This window comes from Pseudophryne corroboree, chromosome 1, assembly GCF_028390025.1.
Source record: "Pseudophryne corroboree isolate aPseCor3 chromosome 1, aPseCor3.hap2, whole genome shotgun sequence".
NCBI lineage: Eukaryota > Metazoa > Chordata > Amphibia > Anura > Myobatrachidae > Pseudophryne > Pseudophryne corroboree.
The window spans coordinates 307,360,504-307,377,874 of record NC_086444.1 but is presented as its reverse complement, the minus strand read 5'-3'; the positions used below and the strand labels follow the sequence as shown (position 1 = coordinate 307,377,874).

The window sequence follows — 17,371 nt, the reverse complement described above, 5'->3', positions numbered from 1 at the left end:
TCGATCTGGGATATGGTGCGCTTCTGAGACTCCGAAGGTCCTGGCGCCACAGGGACAGGCATGGTCTGGCTACCTGACTGATCCCTAGCGTCAGCCTTGTCTAACCTTTTATGCAATAGATTGACATTTGCATTTAAGACATTAAGCATATCCACCCATTCTGGTGTCGGCGTTGCCGACGGCGACATGACATTCAAGCACTCCCCCTCCACATTAAGCGAGCCTTCCTCGTCAAACATGTCGACACACGCGTACCGACACTTCACACACACAGGGAAACTCTTTTCTGAAGACAGTATCCCCTTTAAGGCCTTTTGGAGAGACAGAGAGAGAGTATGCCAGCACACACCCCAGCGCTATACCCCTGGAAAAAAAACACAGAATGCCCTTTTCCAGAAGCGCTGAGTAGTAATAAAACGCCAATTATGTGCCCCCCCCCCCCTCTCCGGGGAGCTTCCTCTCAGCGGTGCTGTGGAGAGAAAATGGCGCTGGTGAGTGCTGAGGGAGAAGCCCCGCCCCCTCGGCGGCGGGCTTCTGTCCCGCTCAAAGTTATTAAAAAATGGCGGGGGCTCTTTTATATACATGTACAGTGCCCACCTGTACATGTATATTGTCTTTTGCCATAAGAGAGGTGTTATATTGCTGCCAAGGGCACCCCCCTGCGCCCTGCACCCTTACAGTGACCGGAGTGTGTGAGGTGAATGGGAGCAATGACGCACAGCTGCAGTGCTGTGCGTTACCTCAGTGAAGCTCTGAAGGCTTCTGCCGCCTGAGACGTCTTCTGACTTCGTTTCTTCTGGCTCTGTGAGGAGAACGGCGGCGCGGCTCTGGGAGTTAATGCCCAGGACGAACCTGTGTTCACCCCCTCTGGAGCTAATGGTGTCCAGTAGCCGAGGAAGCAGAGCCTATAATTTAAGAAGGTCTGCCCCTCTCTCCTCAGTCCCTCAATGCAGGGAGCCTGTTGCCAGCAGTGCTCCCTGTAAAAATATAGAAAAAATCCTAACAAAAATGCTTTCTAGGCAGAGAACTCAGGGGAGCTCCCTGCAGTGCACCCATTTCCCTCTGGGCACAGTGTAAAAACTGAGGTCTGGAGGAGGGGCATAGAGGGAGGAGCCAGTGCACACCCAGAATCCAAAGCTTTCTTAAAGTGCCCTATCTCCTGCGGAGCCCGTCTATTCCCCATGGTCCTTACGGAGTCCCAGCATCCTCAAGGACGTTCGAGAAATAACTAAATTCCAAAGTACTTCTCATTTCCACATTTGTAATATACATAATGGTACAACTTACCACTTTAATGGCATTATAGTTTACTGTGATTAAATACATGTATTCATGTACGCTGTAAGCTATTCTACAGATACAGACAAAAACAGCCTTTTGTGATTTTTATTTATTTATTTTTTAAGATGCATTTTTTGCCTTTCAAAAAGAGGTCTACAGATTTTTTGACAAATTATACCTGTATTTTTATATTACACAAAATATCAGCAAATTTGCTAAGTTAATTCAGCTTTTAACAGCCAATTACAAACCCATCCATGGAAAGCCAGGTACAGAATTCTCAATATAAGAAAACCCACTTAAGAACAAACGTATTACATGGACAATAAATATGTACTGGATATTAATACATTATATTGATAGAAACTTTTTTTTTTTATTCACTTTTTAAACCTTTATTTTGAGAGAATATGTATATTTACATCATTCATTCCTCTACTATACACTAATGCAACAACCAATTCATATACATATTCAAACAGATTTCTTTGTCAATCTAATTTATTATTAACTTAGTAACATTCTATAAACAAATTTGTACAATATAAGGTGTCGAAAAAAGTTATTACGAATATTCATATTTCAATTTTGTTACAAGTGGAAGGAGGGGCTAATTTATTCAAGAAAAATAGAAGAAACATGGAAAAAGAAATACTGCAGTAGTTTATATTATTTAAAGAATGGTTAGGCTATAAAAATCCAATGTTTAATTACAAATGTAAAAATAGTATTCGGAGATATGGTTTGTGATATAGGTTGGGTTTTAGAGGACGTCCAAGACACAAACAGAACTAAGGCTTTTCGGACAAAAGAAAGAGGAGTAAAGGCTCGCAGCTTGTGAGAGGTCTAAAGATTTACGTCTACAGGTGGTCAGTATTAAAACTGCCCAGCTGAGAACAGTCAGCAGCATGTCATTAAAAAAGACGTCACACTGTACCATAGTTTGATAAAGGCGACAATAAAAAAGGATTAAAACTATACAAGTTTCTTTTCAGATCTTGAATGGTCAAGCATTCATTTGACCCATAGACATACCCATAGATACACTTGAGTTTTCATACAAGATGGTGGTTAAATGTCTTATATTTTGTTTGTTAAATATCCCAGTCAAGTAAAACAGAGTGGCAGTAATACTCAATACTCAGATTTATAAAGTGAGCTCTACTGAGAGCGAATACCAATAAAACATTGACAGTTCATTATGGTTTTACACTGTATAATTAGCACTATCAATACTGTTAAAAAAACAAACCTGTAGTTCGTATGTTTTTACTCGATGCATAGAAGTGTCAGCAGAATGTTACCATTACACCCCACACCACAAGATACCGATTGTGTCATGGTAGATATGTTAGGTACTTTTCCCATGGTTCGCCTTTCTTAACAGCATTGATTTTCATTGGTTTAGATTTTATGTGCAACTGTAAGCATTTTTATCATTGGTTAAACCTGTATTTTTCTTCTATTTCTTCACCACATTTTATGTTAGTGGAAAAATAAAATGAAAGCCTGATATGTAAATTACATCCAGTGTCATGGGCAGAAGGCATTTAAATGTACAAATGTAAATACAGTAGTGCAAATATAGAACTGAAGAATAATATACATGTACTGACATCTGGTGAATTGTTAAAACAGAGGCTAAGATTAGATGAGGTTTCACTCATTAGATCCAATCACTTTGCAAGCCCTTATAACGGTGTGATGAAGCAAAGCTGAGCACACAATTCATTGGTTTACAGTGACAGCCCCAGTTTAGCCAACAGAGGGAAACCACATGCATTGCAAATGAAGTAGTACTGTAGTAAATGTGTGCAGAGAGTTTCTGGAAGCATGTGCACGAGAATGCTGGTGTGGATGATATATCCCGCATCAAGACGATCAGGTACTGTAGACTTTTCATATTAAAAGGTCTCATCATCATTGCAGCTGTTTGTCCAGTGCCCAAATACCTCACAGATGTCACAATATGGTCGTTCCTCTTTTCTGTTACCATGGAAGTTGGAATGAGGTAAGTCAGGCAACTGGGCCTGTGTTGGACAATCTTCTGTGTCGTGGAGATCAAAACAGTCACAGATATCGCAGAACAGACGAGGGGGCACTTTCTTCTTGGCTTGAGTACCATTTAAGCTGAAATGCAGAGGAAATAATATTCAGTTACTAAGAACTATTTGTTCTTGTTTAAAATGTGTGGAGATCCAAGTCCATTCACGATATTCTGCTGCTTGAAACGGTTTACATACTGTTGTAGTTGGTTAGTACAGTGACTTCTACTAAACAGAGCAAAAGAAACGAATATGGTATATGCCCATGGGCATGCCAAATGTGCCATGTCAAATGTGGATCCACAGTAAATAAAGACAGGATTCATATGAGGTGGACATGTTTAGTATGGCCACCACCTTTCTTTTTTTATTCATTTAATCTGTCCAATGGACACTAAAATGCTGCTTGACCTGATTTTGCTATATCGGACATTTGAAAAAGGCGCAGTAAGAATTGCATCTCATTGGTACAAATGTACCATCTGCTCCCAACAGCATTTTCCTATTGCATCGTTCATAATCATTATATGTTATAAAAAGCTTGTTATGGAGATAAAGCAGGTGTGCAGGAGAAGTATTTGTCAGGCATTTCCACCAATGATTGTGGTCATTTTTTCTATTAGGTTTACTACATAATAGTTACACTACTGTATATACTTGAATAAACGCCATTCAATAAATAACTGTGTTTATGCAATACAGGAAATTTATCAAAATGAACCTTAGACATTAAACAATCCGTTTGCAGGCCAAGTTACGAACGTGTGCATTTTCAAAAGCACTCCAACATAAGTAATACCTGTCATAATTCTCCATTTCATCCACATTGTTGACATTAAGTGATGCTTCAACCATTTTGTCAATCTTATCTTTTAAATCATCATTTTTCCTTTGAAGATCAACTATGACTGTATTGAGAAAATCGATCTGGAAAAAAAACAAAATAATAATGCTGAGAAAGCAAAAACACAATAATATTCTGGCTCTATCTGAACACACATTTGTTTTTTCCCATTGCAAATCATATGTTATTATTTTAATCAATAATTTTCTTATATATTTCTTATTAGAACATTTTTCCATGCAACACAAAAAAAAAATGTAGATGTAAGTGAAAAGTTAATTAATGGCTACAGAAATGGTTATAAAAGCACAATAATTATATTTTGATGAGTAAAATGTGGAAAATGCCCCCCCCTCCAAAACCCACCCTAAATAAAAAAAAAAAAAAAAAAAACCCAGTCCCACAAGTTTCCACAGTGGGCATAACCAGTTATGAATAGTGATGAGCGGGCTCGGTTCCTCGGAAACCGAACCTCCCCGAACTTCACCCATTTTACACAGGTCTGAGGCATACTCGGATTCTCCCGTATGGCTTGGTTAATCCGAGCGCGCCCGAACGTCATCATCCCGCTGTCGGATTCTCGCGAGATTCGGATTCTATATAAGCAGCCGCGCGTCGCCGCCATTTTCACTCGTGCATTGGAAATGTTAGGGAGAGGACGTGGCTGGCGTCCTCTCCGTTTATTAATCTTGAATTCTTGATGCAAAAATATTTGTGCTTATTGCTTAATTGTGGGGACTGGGGAGCAGCTGTATTATATAGGAGGAGTACAGTGCAGAGTTTTGCTGACCAGTGACCACCAGTATACGTTGTCTGCCTGAAAAACACTCCATATCTGTGCTCAGTGTGCTGCATATATCTGTGCTCACACTGCTTAATTGTGGGGACTGGGGAGCAGCAGTATTATATAGGAGGAGTACAGTGCAGAGTTTTGCTGACCAGTGACCACCAGTATACGTTGTCTGCCTGAAAAACACTCCATATCTGTGCTCAGTGTGCTGCATATATCTGTGCTCACACTGCTTAATTGTGGGGACTGGGGAGCAGCTGTATTATATAGGAGTACAGTGCAGAGTTTTGCTGACCAGTGACCACCAGTATACGTTGTCTGCCTGAAAAACACTCCATATCTGTGCTCAGTGTGCTGCATATATCTGTGCTCACACTGCTTAATTGTGGGGACTGGGGAGCAGCTGTATTATATAGGAGGAGTACAGTGCAGAGTTTTGCTGACCAGTGACCACCAGTATACGTTGTCTGCCTGAAAAACACTCCATATCTGTGCTCAGTGTGCTGCATATATCTGTGCTCACACTGCTTAATTGTGGGGACTGGGGAGCAGCAGTATTATATAGAAGGAGTACAGTGCAGAGTTTTGCTGACCAGTGACCACCAGTATACGTTGTCTGCCTGAAAAACACTCCATATCTGTGCTCAGTGTGCTGCATATATCTGTGCTCACACTGCTTAATTAATTGTGGGGACTGGGGAGCAGCTGTATTATATAGGAGGAGTACAGTGCAGAGTTTTGCTGACCAGTGACCACCAGTATACGTTGTCTGCCTGAAAAACACTCCATATCTGTGCTCAGTGTGCTGCATATATCTGTGCTCACACGGCTTAATTGTGGGGACTTTGGAGCAGCAGTATTATATAGGAGGAGTACAGTGCAGAGTTTTGCTGACCAGTGACCACCAGTATACGTGGTCTGCCTGAAAAACACTCCATATCTGTGCTCAGTGTGCTGCATATATCTGTGCTCACACTGCTTAATTGTGGGGACTGGGGAGCAGCAGTATTATATAGGAGGAGTACAGTGCAGAGTTTTGCTGACCAGTGACCACCAGTATATATAGCAGTACGGTACGGAAGGCCACTGCTCTACCTACCTCTGTGTCGTCAAGTATACTATCCATCTAGATTCTATACCTGTGGTGCATTTTAGTTTTGCAGTTTGCCGACAGTGACCACCAGTATATATAGCAGTACGGTACGGAAGGCCACTGCTCTACCTACCTCTGTGTCGTCAAGTATACTATCCATCCATACCTGTGGTGCATTTCAGTTGTGCGCAGTATATATAGTAGTAGGCCATTGCTATTGATACTGGCATATAATTCCACACATTAAAAAATGGAGAACAAAAATGTGGAGGTTAAAATAGGGAAAGATCAAGATCCACTTCCACCTCGTGCTGAAGCTGCTGCCACTAGTCATGGCCGAGACGATGAAATGCCATCAACGTCGTCTGCCAAGGCCGATGCCCAATGTCATAGTAGAGAGCATGTAAAATCCAAAAGTTAAGTAAAATGACCCAAAAATCAAAATTGAAAGCGTCTGATGAGAAGCGTAAACTTGCCAATATGCCATTTACGACACGGAGTGGCAAGGAACGGCTGAGGCCCTGGCCTATGTTCATGGCTAGTGGTTCAGCTTCACATGACGATGGAAGCACTCATCCTCTCGCTAGAAAAATTAAAAGACTGAAGCTGGCAAAAGAACAGCAAAGAACTGTGCGTTCTTCTAAATCACAAATCCCCGAGGAGAGTCCAATTGTGTCGGTTGCGATGCCTGACCTTCCCAACACTGGACAGGAAGAGCTTGCGCCTTCCACCATTTGCACGCCCCCTGCAAGTGCTGGAAGGAGCACCCGCAGTCCAGTTCCTGATAGTCAAATTGAAGATGTCACTGTTGAAGTACACCAGCATGAGGATATGGGTGTTGCTGGCGCTGGGGAGGAAATTGACAAGGAGGATTCTGATGGTGAGGTGGTTTGTTTAAGTCAGGCACCCGGGGAGACACCTGTTGTCCGTGGGACGAATATGGCCATTGACATGCCTGGTCAAAATACAAAAAAAAATCACCTCTTCGGTGTGGAATTATTTCATCACAAATGCGGACAACAGGTGTCAAGCCGTGTGTTGCCTTTGTCAAGCTGTAATAAGTAGGGGTAAGGACGTTAACCACCTAGGAACATCCTCCCTTATACGTCACCTGGTCCGCATTCATCAGAAGTCAGTGACAAGTTCAAAAACTTTGGAGGACAGCGGAAGCATTCCACTGACCACTAAATCCCTTCCTCTTGTAACCAAGCTCCTGGAAACCACACCACCAACTCCCTCAGTGTCAATTTCCACCTTACACAGGAAAGCCAATAGTCCTGCAGGCCATGTCACTGGCAAGTCTGACGAGTCCTCTCCTGCCTGGGATTCCTCCGATGCATCCTTGAGTGTAACGCCTACTGCTGCTGGCACTGCTGTTGTTGCTACTGGGAGTCGATCGTCATCCCAGAGGGGAAGTCGGAAGACCACTTGTACTACTTCCAGTAAGCAATTGACTGTCCAACAGTCCTTTGCGAGGAAGATGAAATATCACAGCAGTCATCCTGCTGCAAAGCGGATAACTCAGGTCTTGTCAGCCTGGGTGGTGAGAAACGTGGTTCCGGTATCCACCGTTAATTCAGAGGCAACTAGAGACTTGTTTGAGGTACTGTGTCCCCGGTACCAAATACCATCTAGGTTCCATTTCTCTAGGCAGGCGATACCGAAAATGTACACAGACCTCAGAAAGAGAGTCACCAGTGTCCTAAAAAATGCAGTTGTACCCAATGTCCACTTAACCACGGACATGTGGAGCAGGGCAGACTCAGGACTATATGACTGTGACAGCCCACTGGGTAGATGTATTGCCTCCAGCAGCAAGAACAGCAGCATCTCGCAAACGCCAACTCGTTCCTAGGCAGGCTACGCTTTGTATCACCGCTTTCCAGAAGAGGCATACAGCTGACAACCTCTTACGGAAACTGAGGAACATCATCGCAGAATGGCTTACCCCAATTGGACTCTCCTGGGGATTTGTGACATCGGACAACGCCACCAATATTGTGCGTGCATTACATCTGGGCAAATTCCAGCACGTCCCATGTTTTGCACATACATTGAATTTGGTGGCGCAGAATTATTTAAAAAACGACAGGGGCGTGCAAGAGATGCTGTCGGTGGCCCGAAGAATTGCGGGCCACTTTCGGCATTCAGCCACCGCGTGCCGAAGACTGGAGCACCAGCAAACACTCCTGAACCTGCCCTGCCATCATCTGAAGCAAGAGGTGGTAACGAGGTGGAATTCAACCCTCTATATGCTTCAGAGGATGGAGGAGCAGCAAAAGGCCATTCAAGCCTATACATCTGCCCACGATATAGGCAAAGGAGGGGGAATGCACCTGACTCAAGCGCAGTGGAGAATGATTTCAACGTTGTGCAAGGTTCTGTAACCCTTTGAACTTGCCACACGTGATGTCAGTTCAGACACTGCCAGCCTGAGTCAGGTCATTCCCCTCATCAGGCTTTTGCAGAAGAAGCTGGAGACATTGAAGGAGGAGCTAAAACAGAGCGATTCCGCTAGGCATGTGGAACTTGTGGATGGAGCCCTTAATTCGCTTAACCAGGATTCACGGGTGGTCAATCTGTTGAAATCAGAGCACTACATTTTGGCCACCGTGTTCGATCCTAGATTTAAAACCTACGTTGTATCTCTCTTTCCGGCAGACACAAGTCTGCAGAGGTTCAAAGACCTGCTGGTGAGAAAATTGTCAAGTCAAGCGGAACGTGACCCGTCAACAGCTCCTCCTTCACATTCTCCCGCAACTGGGGTTGCGAGGAAAAGGCTAAGAATTCCGAGCCCACCCGCTGGCGGTGATGCAGGGCAGTCTGGAGCGAGTGCTGACATCTGGTCCGGACTGAAGGACCTAGCAACGATTACTGACATGTCATCTACTGTCACTGCATATGATTCTCTCACCATTGAAAGAATGGTGGAGGATTATATGAGTGACCGCATCCAAGTAGGCACGTCAGACAGTCCGTACGTATACTGGCAGAAAAAAGAGGCAATTTGGAGGCCCTTGCACAAACTGGCTTTATTCTACCTAAGTTGCCCTCCCTCCAGTGTGTACTCCGAAAGAGTGTTTAGTGCAGCCGCTCACCTTGTCAGCAATCGGCGTACGAGGTTACTTCCAGAAAATGTGGAGAAGATGATGTTCATCAAAATGAATTATAATCAATTCCTCCGTGGAGACATTCACCAGCAATTGCCTCCAGAAAGTACACAGGGATCTGAGATGGTGGATTCCAGTGGGGACGAATTAATAATCTGTGAGGAGGGGGATGTACACAGTGAAAGGGGTGAGGAATCGGAGGATGATGATGAGGTGGACATCTTGCCTCTTTAGAGCCAGTTTGTGCAAGGAGAGATTGATTGCTTCTTTTTTTGGTGGGGGCCCAAACCAACCAGTCATTTCAGTCACAGTTGTGTGGCAGACCCTGTCGCTGAAATGATGGGTTCGTTAAAGTGTGCATGTCCTGTTTATACAACATAAGGGTGGGTGGGAGGGCCCAAGGACAATTCCATCTTGCACCTCTTTTTTCTTTCATTTTTCTTTGCATCATGTGCTGTTTGGGGACAATTTTTTTGAAGTGCCATCCTGCCTGACACTGCAGTGCCACTCCTAGATGGGCCAGGTGTTTGTGTCGGCCACTTGTGTCGCTTAGCTTAGTCACACAGCGACCTTGGTGCGCCTCTTTTTTTCTTTGCATCATGTGCTGTTTGGGGACATTTTTTTTGAAGTGCCATCCTGCCTGACACTGCAGTGCCACTCCTAGATGGGCCATTTGTTTGTGTCGGCCACTTGTGTCGAGTAGCTTAGCCATCCAGCGACCACGGTGCAAATTTTAGGACTAAAAATAATATTGTGAGGTGTTCAGAATAGACTGAAAATGAGTGTAAATTATGGTTACTGAGGTTAATAATACTATGGGATCAAAATGACCCCCAAATTCTATGATTTAAGCTGTTTTTGAGGGTTTTTGTAAAAAAACACCCGAATCCAAAACACACCCGAATCCGACAAAAAATTTTCAGGGAGGTTTTGCCAAAACGCGTCCGAATCCAAAACACGGCCGCGGAACCGAATCCAAAACACAAAACACGAAAAAATCAAATCATCTAACAAGAATGTTAAATAGATCTTAGGTCAGGTCATATACCATCGTACCACAATTTATATCACTACTGCTCTATGCTACACATAGATAAATGTGTTTTCAATGCCATCCAGTGTTTAATTTTGATGTGCTCCCATTAAAGTATGTGGGCACAGTTTTCAGTCATATGGGACAAAACTAGTTAGTAAACCTGAATGGACCTTTTTTTGTAGGCATCTGAAAAAACATTTACATAGAACATATTGTGGGAGCTCGTGTTTATGGGTGCAATAAAATTTTGGTGTACTGAAAACCTGCACTGGAATTTCATCTGTAATCAGAGGGGCTGATTCTAAGTTGGTATTAAAGCAAACCAAGTCGTTAAATCAAATGTGTTACTACAAAATATGCTGGAGGAATGCACAACCAACAAGTAAAGCTACAATATTCCAACAAAAACCTCACCCTCTTATAAATGTATAGTTTCCTAAAGCATATCACAAATTTGAAAAACAATAGATTGCAACCAAATTAATGTTACAGTCAAACAGAAAGATATATATATATATATATATATATATATATATATATATATATATGAGACTACTATGAATGCCTGTATTCGCAGCACACTTTGAGCCAGATTTAACAATGAGCGATATTCTTGTTATAACTTGTTACAAATGTTAAAAGGTGGTCCAGCCAATCAGCTCCTGTCATTTTTCAAACACATGACAGTTAGGAGCTGATTGGATGGATGAAGGCGCGGGGCCTGCCTATTTTGTCAGTCCTGGGTCCCACTATTTTTGATGGCCACCTTGGGACTATACATGATCTACTGTAGAAGAAAGAACTACAAAATGGTGTTAAGTAAAATGTTTTTACAAATACTGTGACTGTGCTTTCCTCTGACACATGTAATTGTAATAATAATCGGTAATACATATTTGAGCTTTGTTGCAATAGCAATGTGGATAAACTCCCTCAGAGTATTATAAAAGTCTTCATACACAACATTTGCATGCATATTTTGCTCACACAGGTATACCTGGCTTTTCATGGAAGCGCAATCATCCTGGTACTGGCTATTGAAGGATGCATCACCTAAGTTAAATGTAAAGTACAAATAAGAAAATGTCTACACACAAAAAAACAAACATAGTCAGTCACCTAAAGTCACGGAAACTACTTATTCAGAAAAAAAGGAATGTATATTATGGAGAATAAAACCACTTAAACATACACAACGTAGGGAGGATCTGCACAAAAAAAAAAAAAAAAAAAAAAAAAAAAAAAGAATAAAGTTCTATCTATCTATCTATCAATCAATTATCGGATTTATTTTATTATAAAGCTTTCCATACAGTCTAAACAGATGCCCCAACTTGTTTCATCTGCCCATCTGGGGAAGAAATTACCCTGAAAATGGCTTCAGGATTTATTAATTCCCATTATCCAAAAGGTGCCTTGTTAATGGCTACCCTATACTATTTCTTATTCCATCTATAACATATTTACAAAATGAACCAATGACCTTGTAATCCAAATAGATTTCTAAAAGTATAAATTGGTTGCTTTGTCGTGTAAAATGGATTTACAGATGTGCCCACTTACATCTAGCCTGCCTGCATGTTATCAGCCCTTCTAGTCACGAAATGCTTGGCGTTACTCGGTAGCGACAAGCGTCTATTAGTGCGACTTTTTCTTATAAAATTATGCATATTTTTAGTAAAACAATGCAATTAATACGCACAAGCAGCTTTTGCTGATTAAATTGATATGCGGCCTGCCTGTATTCTGTGTGCAACTGCGGCTGTATCTGCATGCAATATGCCACGATACAGTGTTTCGCTAGAAAACACAGGCACGGTCGCACACAAAATATAGGCATGCTGCGTATCATTTTAATGAACACAGTCTGCTTGTGCATCTTATTTACATAGTGATGCAAATAAGATGCATTGTCGGCAAAAGAGACACCCAACAGAGTAACATAGGACCTGTCAGCTCACTTAGCCAAGCATCTCCTGCTGCATGGTGTACTGAGGCAAGATGTGCGAGCAGGGCTTAACAAATTTTTATAAAATCTAGGAGCAAGGATGCACCCTCCCCTCCCCAAAAAATAAAATAAAAACATATATAACCACCACAAGCAACATAACAGAGCTGCCTCTGTCCACACCCCATCAGACAAAAAAACACCCACGACTTAACAAGTAAGGGGGTACCCCCAGGCAAACCACCTCTCCGCAGCTACCCCCGGGAAAAGAAAACCCCCAGGCCACATTAATGAGTAGCTATCCCCTCCCTGGGCAACCAACCCCCACTGCCATACAACTAAGGGGGTACACCCAAGTGAAACACCCCTCTACAGCCAACCCCCGGGAAAACAACCTCGCTCCAAAGCCGCATTCCCTGGCCACACATAGACCCTCCTGTCGGAGAGCAGACCGCGCAGGTTAGGACGGACAAGCACAGCAGTCAGCGCAGGGCCGGACAGACACAGCACATGCAAATCCCATGGCCCATGGGATTTGTCGAGCCCTGTGTATGAGGACACATCTGTAGGGTAAAAATGAATCCATATTAATGCCAGAGCATACATTACTGTGCTACCTACCTGAGGAGTTTGATAAGTTGTTAAGCTGTGTCTTGTTCTCATTCAGTTCCTTCTCCAAGTTGTGCACTTTTTGCTCCAACTTAAGTTTTTCCGTCTCCAGTGACTTCACTGCCAGCTGTAAAGTTCTTGCTGACTCATTTTCTCCCCGTAGTAATGTCACCTAGTATAAAATGCAAAAGAATAATTTGGAATAACACTTCACTTTGTTTCCCTTGTATAGGAGGAAAAGCAAGATATCAAATGATGTCAAATGTACAGGAGAAGGCAGCTCTTGTAGCTCTCTCTATAAAAGTAATGTGCTGGGGCTTTCCCCAAGCTGTATGGCACAGACTTTAGTCATTGCTGGAATAACCCCTCGGACAGGTCAAACAGCTGTGTAAAGCAAAAAGAGCGTGACTAGAACGCGATCGTGTCTAGAATTTAAAAGATCTCCCCAATCATCCAATCATGTTTCTACTACATAATCCACTAATTTGCACAAAGCATTTCTGTTACTGACAACTCCTTTGTACATGCTTCAGAGATCTACTGGAAACAACGATTAGATGGATCTGAGAAGTGTAGGCTGCATCCTAACACAGCAAAATGAGAATAGTAAGCGCTCAACAATACAGTAGTTTAATCACCTGGCACGGTTACGACCACAGCCAGCTGGGCTTTAGCTGACACTGTCGCGTCCCTGCTCCCCTCCCCCCCAGCACCATTATGGTGAGCAGTGTGCAAAACACCCCCTAGGTATATTTGTGATAAAATAATAAGATTTTACTCACCGGTAAATCTATTTCTCATAGTCCGTAGTGGATGCTGGGAACTCCGTAAGGACCATGGGGAATAGCGGGCTCCGCAGGAGACTGGGCACTCTAAAGAAAGATTTAATACTATCTGGTGTGCACTGGCTCCTCCCTCTATGCCCCTCCTCCAGACCTCAGTTAAGGAAACTGTGCCCGGAAGAGCAGACATTATAAGGAAAGGATTTTGGAATCCCGGGTAAGACTCCTACCAGCCACACCAATCACACCGTATAACTTGTGATACACTTATCCAGTCAACAGTATGAACAACAACAGGGCATCAACAATGGATGCCAACATAACATAACCCATTATTAAGCAATAACTATGTACACGTATTGCAGAAAGTCCGCACTAGGGACGGGCGCCCAGCATCCACTACGGACTATGAGAAATAGATTTACCGGTGAGTAAAATCTTATTTTCTCTAACGTCCTAGTGGATGGTGGGAACTCCGTAAGGACCATGGGGATTATACCAAAGCTCCCAAACGGGCGGGAGAGTGCGGATGACTCTGTAGCACCGAATGGGCTAACTCAAGGTCCTCCTCAGCCAGGGTATCAAACTTGTGGAATTTTGCAAATGTGTTTGAACCCGACCAAGTAGCAGCTCGGCAAAGCTGTAAAGCCGAGACCCCTCGGGCAGCCGCCCAAGAAGAGCCCACCTTCCTTGTGGAATGGGCTTTCACTGATTTTGGATGCGGCAATCCAGCCGCAGAATGAGCCTGCTGAATCGTGTTACAGATCCAGCGGGCAACGGTTTGCTTTGAAGCAGGAGCCCCCAACTTGTTGGGGGCATATAGGATAAACAGCGAGTCAGTTTTCCTGACCAGCCGTTCTGGCTACATAAATCTTCAAAGCCCTGACTACATCTAGTAACCTGGACTCCTCCAAGTCACGAGTAGCCGCAGGCACTACAATAGGTTGGTTCAAATGAAAAGATGACACCACCTTTGGCAGAAATTGGGGACGAGTCCGCAATTCTGCCCTGTCCATATGAAAAACCAGATAAGGGCTTTTGCATGACAAAGCCGCCAATTCTGACACACGCCTAGCCGAAGCTAAGGCCAATAGCATGACCACCTTCCACGTGAGATACTTTAGCTCCACGGTCTTAAGTGGTTCAAACCAGTGGGATTTTAGGAAACGCAACACCACGTTGAGATCCCAAGGTGCCACTGGTGGCACAAAAGGGGGCTGAATATGCAGCACTCCCTTAACAAACGTCTGAACTTCAGGAAGAGACGCCAGTTCCTTTTGAAAGAAAATGGATAGGGCCGAAATCTGGACCTTTATGGATCCCAACTTCAAGCCCATAGTCACTCCAGACTGTAGAAAGTGCAGAAATCTGCCCAGTTGGAATTCCTCTGTAGGGGCCTTCCTGGCCTCACACCAAGCAACATATTTTCGCCATATGCGGTGATAATGCTTTGCTGTTACGTCTTTCCGAGCCTTTATCAGCGTAGGAATAACTTCCTCCGGAATGCCTTTTTCCGCTAGGATCCGGCGTTCAACCGCCATGCCGTCAAACGCAGCCGCGGTAAGTCTTGGAACAGGCAGGGCCCCTGTTGCAACAGGTCCTGTCTGAGAGGCAGAGGCCATTGGTCCTCTGTGAGCATTTCTTGCAGTTCCGGGTACCAAGGCCTTCGTGGCCAATCTGGAACAATGAGTATTGTTCTCACTCCTTTTCTTCTTACGATTCTCAGCACCTTGGGTATGAGAGGAAGAGGAGGAAACACATAGACCGATTGGAACACCCACGGTGTTACCAGGGCGTCTCTTGACCTAGCGCAATACCGTTGTAGCTTTTTGTTGAGACGGGACGCCATCATGTCTACAGTTCCCATCGATTTGTAATCTGAATGAAGACTTCGTGATGAAGTCCCCACTCTCCCGGGTGAAGGTCGTGCCTGCTGAGGAAGTCTGCTTCCCAGTTGTCCACCCCCGGAATGAACACTGCTGACAGTGCTTGTACATGATTCTCCGCCCACCGAAGAATCCTGGTGGCTTCCGCCATCGCGACTCTGCTTCTTGTGCCGCCCTGGCGGTTTACATGAGCCATCGCGGTGATGTTGTCTGACTGAATCAGCACCGGTTGGTTGCGAAGCAGGGGCTCCGCTTGACTCAGGGCGTTGAATATGGCCCTTAGTTCCAGGATATTGATGTGCAGACAAGCCTCCTGACTTGACCACAACCCTTGGAAGTTTCTTCCCCGAGTGACTGCCCCCCACCCTCGGAGGCTCGCATCCGTGGTCACCAGGACACAGTCCTGTATGCCGAACCTGCGGCCCTCGAGAAGGTGAGCACTCTGTATCCACCACAGAAGAGACACCCTGGCCCTGGGGGACAGGGTGATCAGCCGATGCATCTGAAGATGCGATCTGGACCATTTGTCCAACAGATCCCATTGAAAGATCCTCGCATGGAACCTGCGGAAGGGAATGGCTTCGTATGATGCCACCATCTTTCCCAGGACTCGCGTGCAGTGATGCACCGACACCTGTTTCGGTTTTAAGAGGTCTCTAACTAGAGTCACAAGCTCTTGAGCCTTTTCCGTCGGGAGAAACACCTTCTTCTGGTCTGTGTCCAGAATCATGCCCAGAAAGGGCAGACGCGTCGTAGGAATCAGCTGCGACTTTGGGATATTCAGAATCCAGCCATGCTGTTGCAACACTTCCTGAGAGTGCGCTACGCTGATCTGCAACTGCTCCCTCGACCTCGCCTTTATGAGGAGATCGTCCAAGTATGGGATAACTGTGACTCCTTGCTTTCTCAGGATCACCATCATTTCTGCCATTACCTTGGTAAATATTCTCGGTTCCGTGGAGAGCCCAAACGGCAACGTCTGGAATTGGTAATGAGAGTCCTGTACCACAAATCTGAGGTACTCCTGATGAGGCGGATAAATGGGGACACGCAAGTAATCATCCTTGATGTCCAGAGACACCATAAAATCCCCCTCTTCCAGGCTTGCAATGACCGCTCTGAGCGATTCCATTTTGAACTTGAATCTTTTCAGATAAATGTTCAGGGACTTTAAATTTAATATAGGTCTGACCGAACCGTCCGGTTTCGGTACCACAAACATTGTGGAATAGTATCCCTTTCCCTGTTGAAGAAGGGGAACCTTTACCACCACCTGCTGGAGAAATAGCTTGTGAATTGTCGCTACCACTACTTCCCTTTCTATGGGGGAAGCTGGCAGGGCCGATTTTAGGTAACGTTGAGGGGGCATCACCTCGAATTCCAGCTTGTATCCCTGAGACACAATCTGTATAGCCCAGGGATCCACCTGTGAGCGAACCCACTGGTGGCTGAAATGTCGGAGACGCGCCCCCACCGCTCCTGGCTCCACCCGTGGAGCCCCAGCGTCATGCGGTGGATTTAGTGGAAGCCGGGGAGGACTTCTGTTCCTGGGAACTAGCTGTAAGGTGCAACTTTTTTTCCTCTACCCCTGCCTCTAGCAAGAAAGGAGGCACCTCTGACCTTCTTGCTTCTTTGTGCGCGAAAGGACTGCATTTGGTAATACGGTGCTTTCTTAGGTTGTGAGGGAATATATGGCAAAAAGTTTGACTTCCCAGCAGTAGCTGTGGAAACCAGGTCCGAGAGACCGTCCCCAAACAATTCCTCACCCTTGTAAGGTAACACCTCCATGTGTTTTTTGGAGTCTGCATCACCTGTCCACTGCCGAGTCCACAGGACCCTCCTAGCAGAAATTGACATTGCATTAATTCTAGAGCCCAGTAGGCAAATGTCCCTCTGGGCATCCCTCATATATAGGACAGTGTCTTTGATATGCCCCAGGGTCAGCAT

At 44.5% G+C, this 17,371-nt stretch overlaps 1 protein-coding gene across 8 annotated transcripts in view; it reads right to left on the bottom strand.

The window, feature by feature from the left end:
* Positions 1 to 1,375: 1,375 nt before the first annotated feature.
* CLIP1 (CAP-Gly domain containing linker protein 1) overlaps positions 1,376 to 17,371 on the bottom strand; it is a 307,706-nt gene continuing 291,710 nt past the window's right edge. For all 8 annotated transcript variants that reach the window (XM_063964456.1, XM_063964457.1, XM_063964451.1 and 5 more), the window contains 4 exons: positions 12,769 to 12,928; positions 11,197 to 11,252; positions 4,126 to 4,253; positions 1,376 to 3,411 (listed from right to left, as the gene is read on the bottom strand). In XM_063964456.1, the coding sequence (XP_063820526.1) occupies positions 3,186 to 3,411; positions 4,126 to 4,253; positions 11,197 to 11,252; positions 12,769 to 12,928 (570 nt within the window). In that variant the 3' untranslated portion in view covers positions 1,376 to 3,185. The remainder of the gene's footprint in view (positions 3,412 to 4,125; positions 4,254 to 11,196; positions 11,253 to 12,768; positions 12,929 to 17,371) is intronic.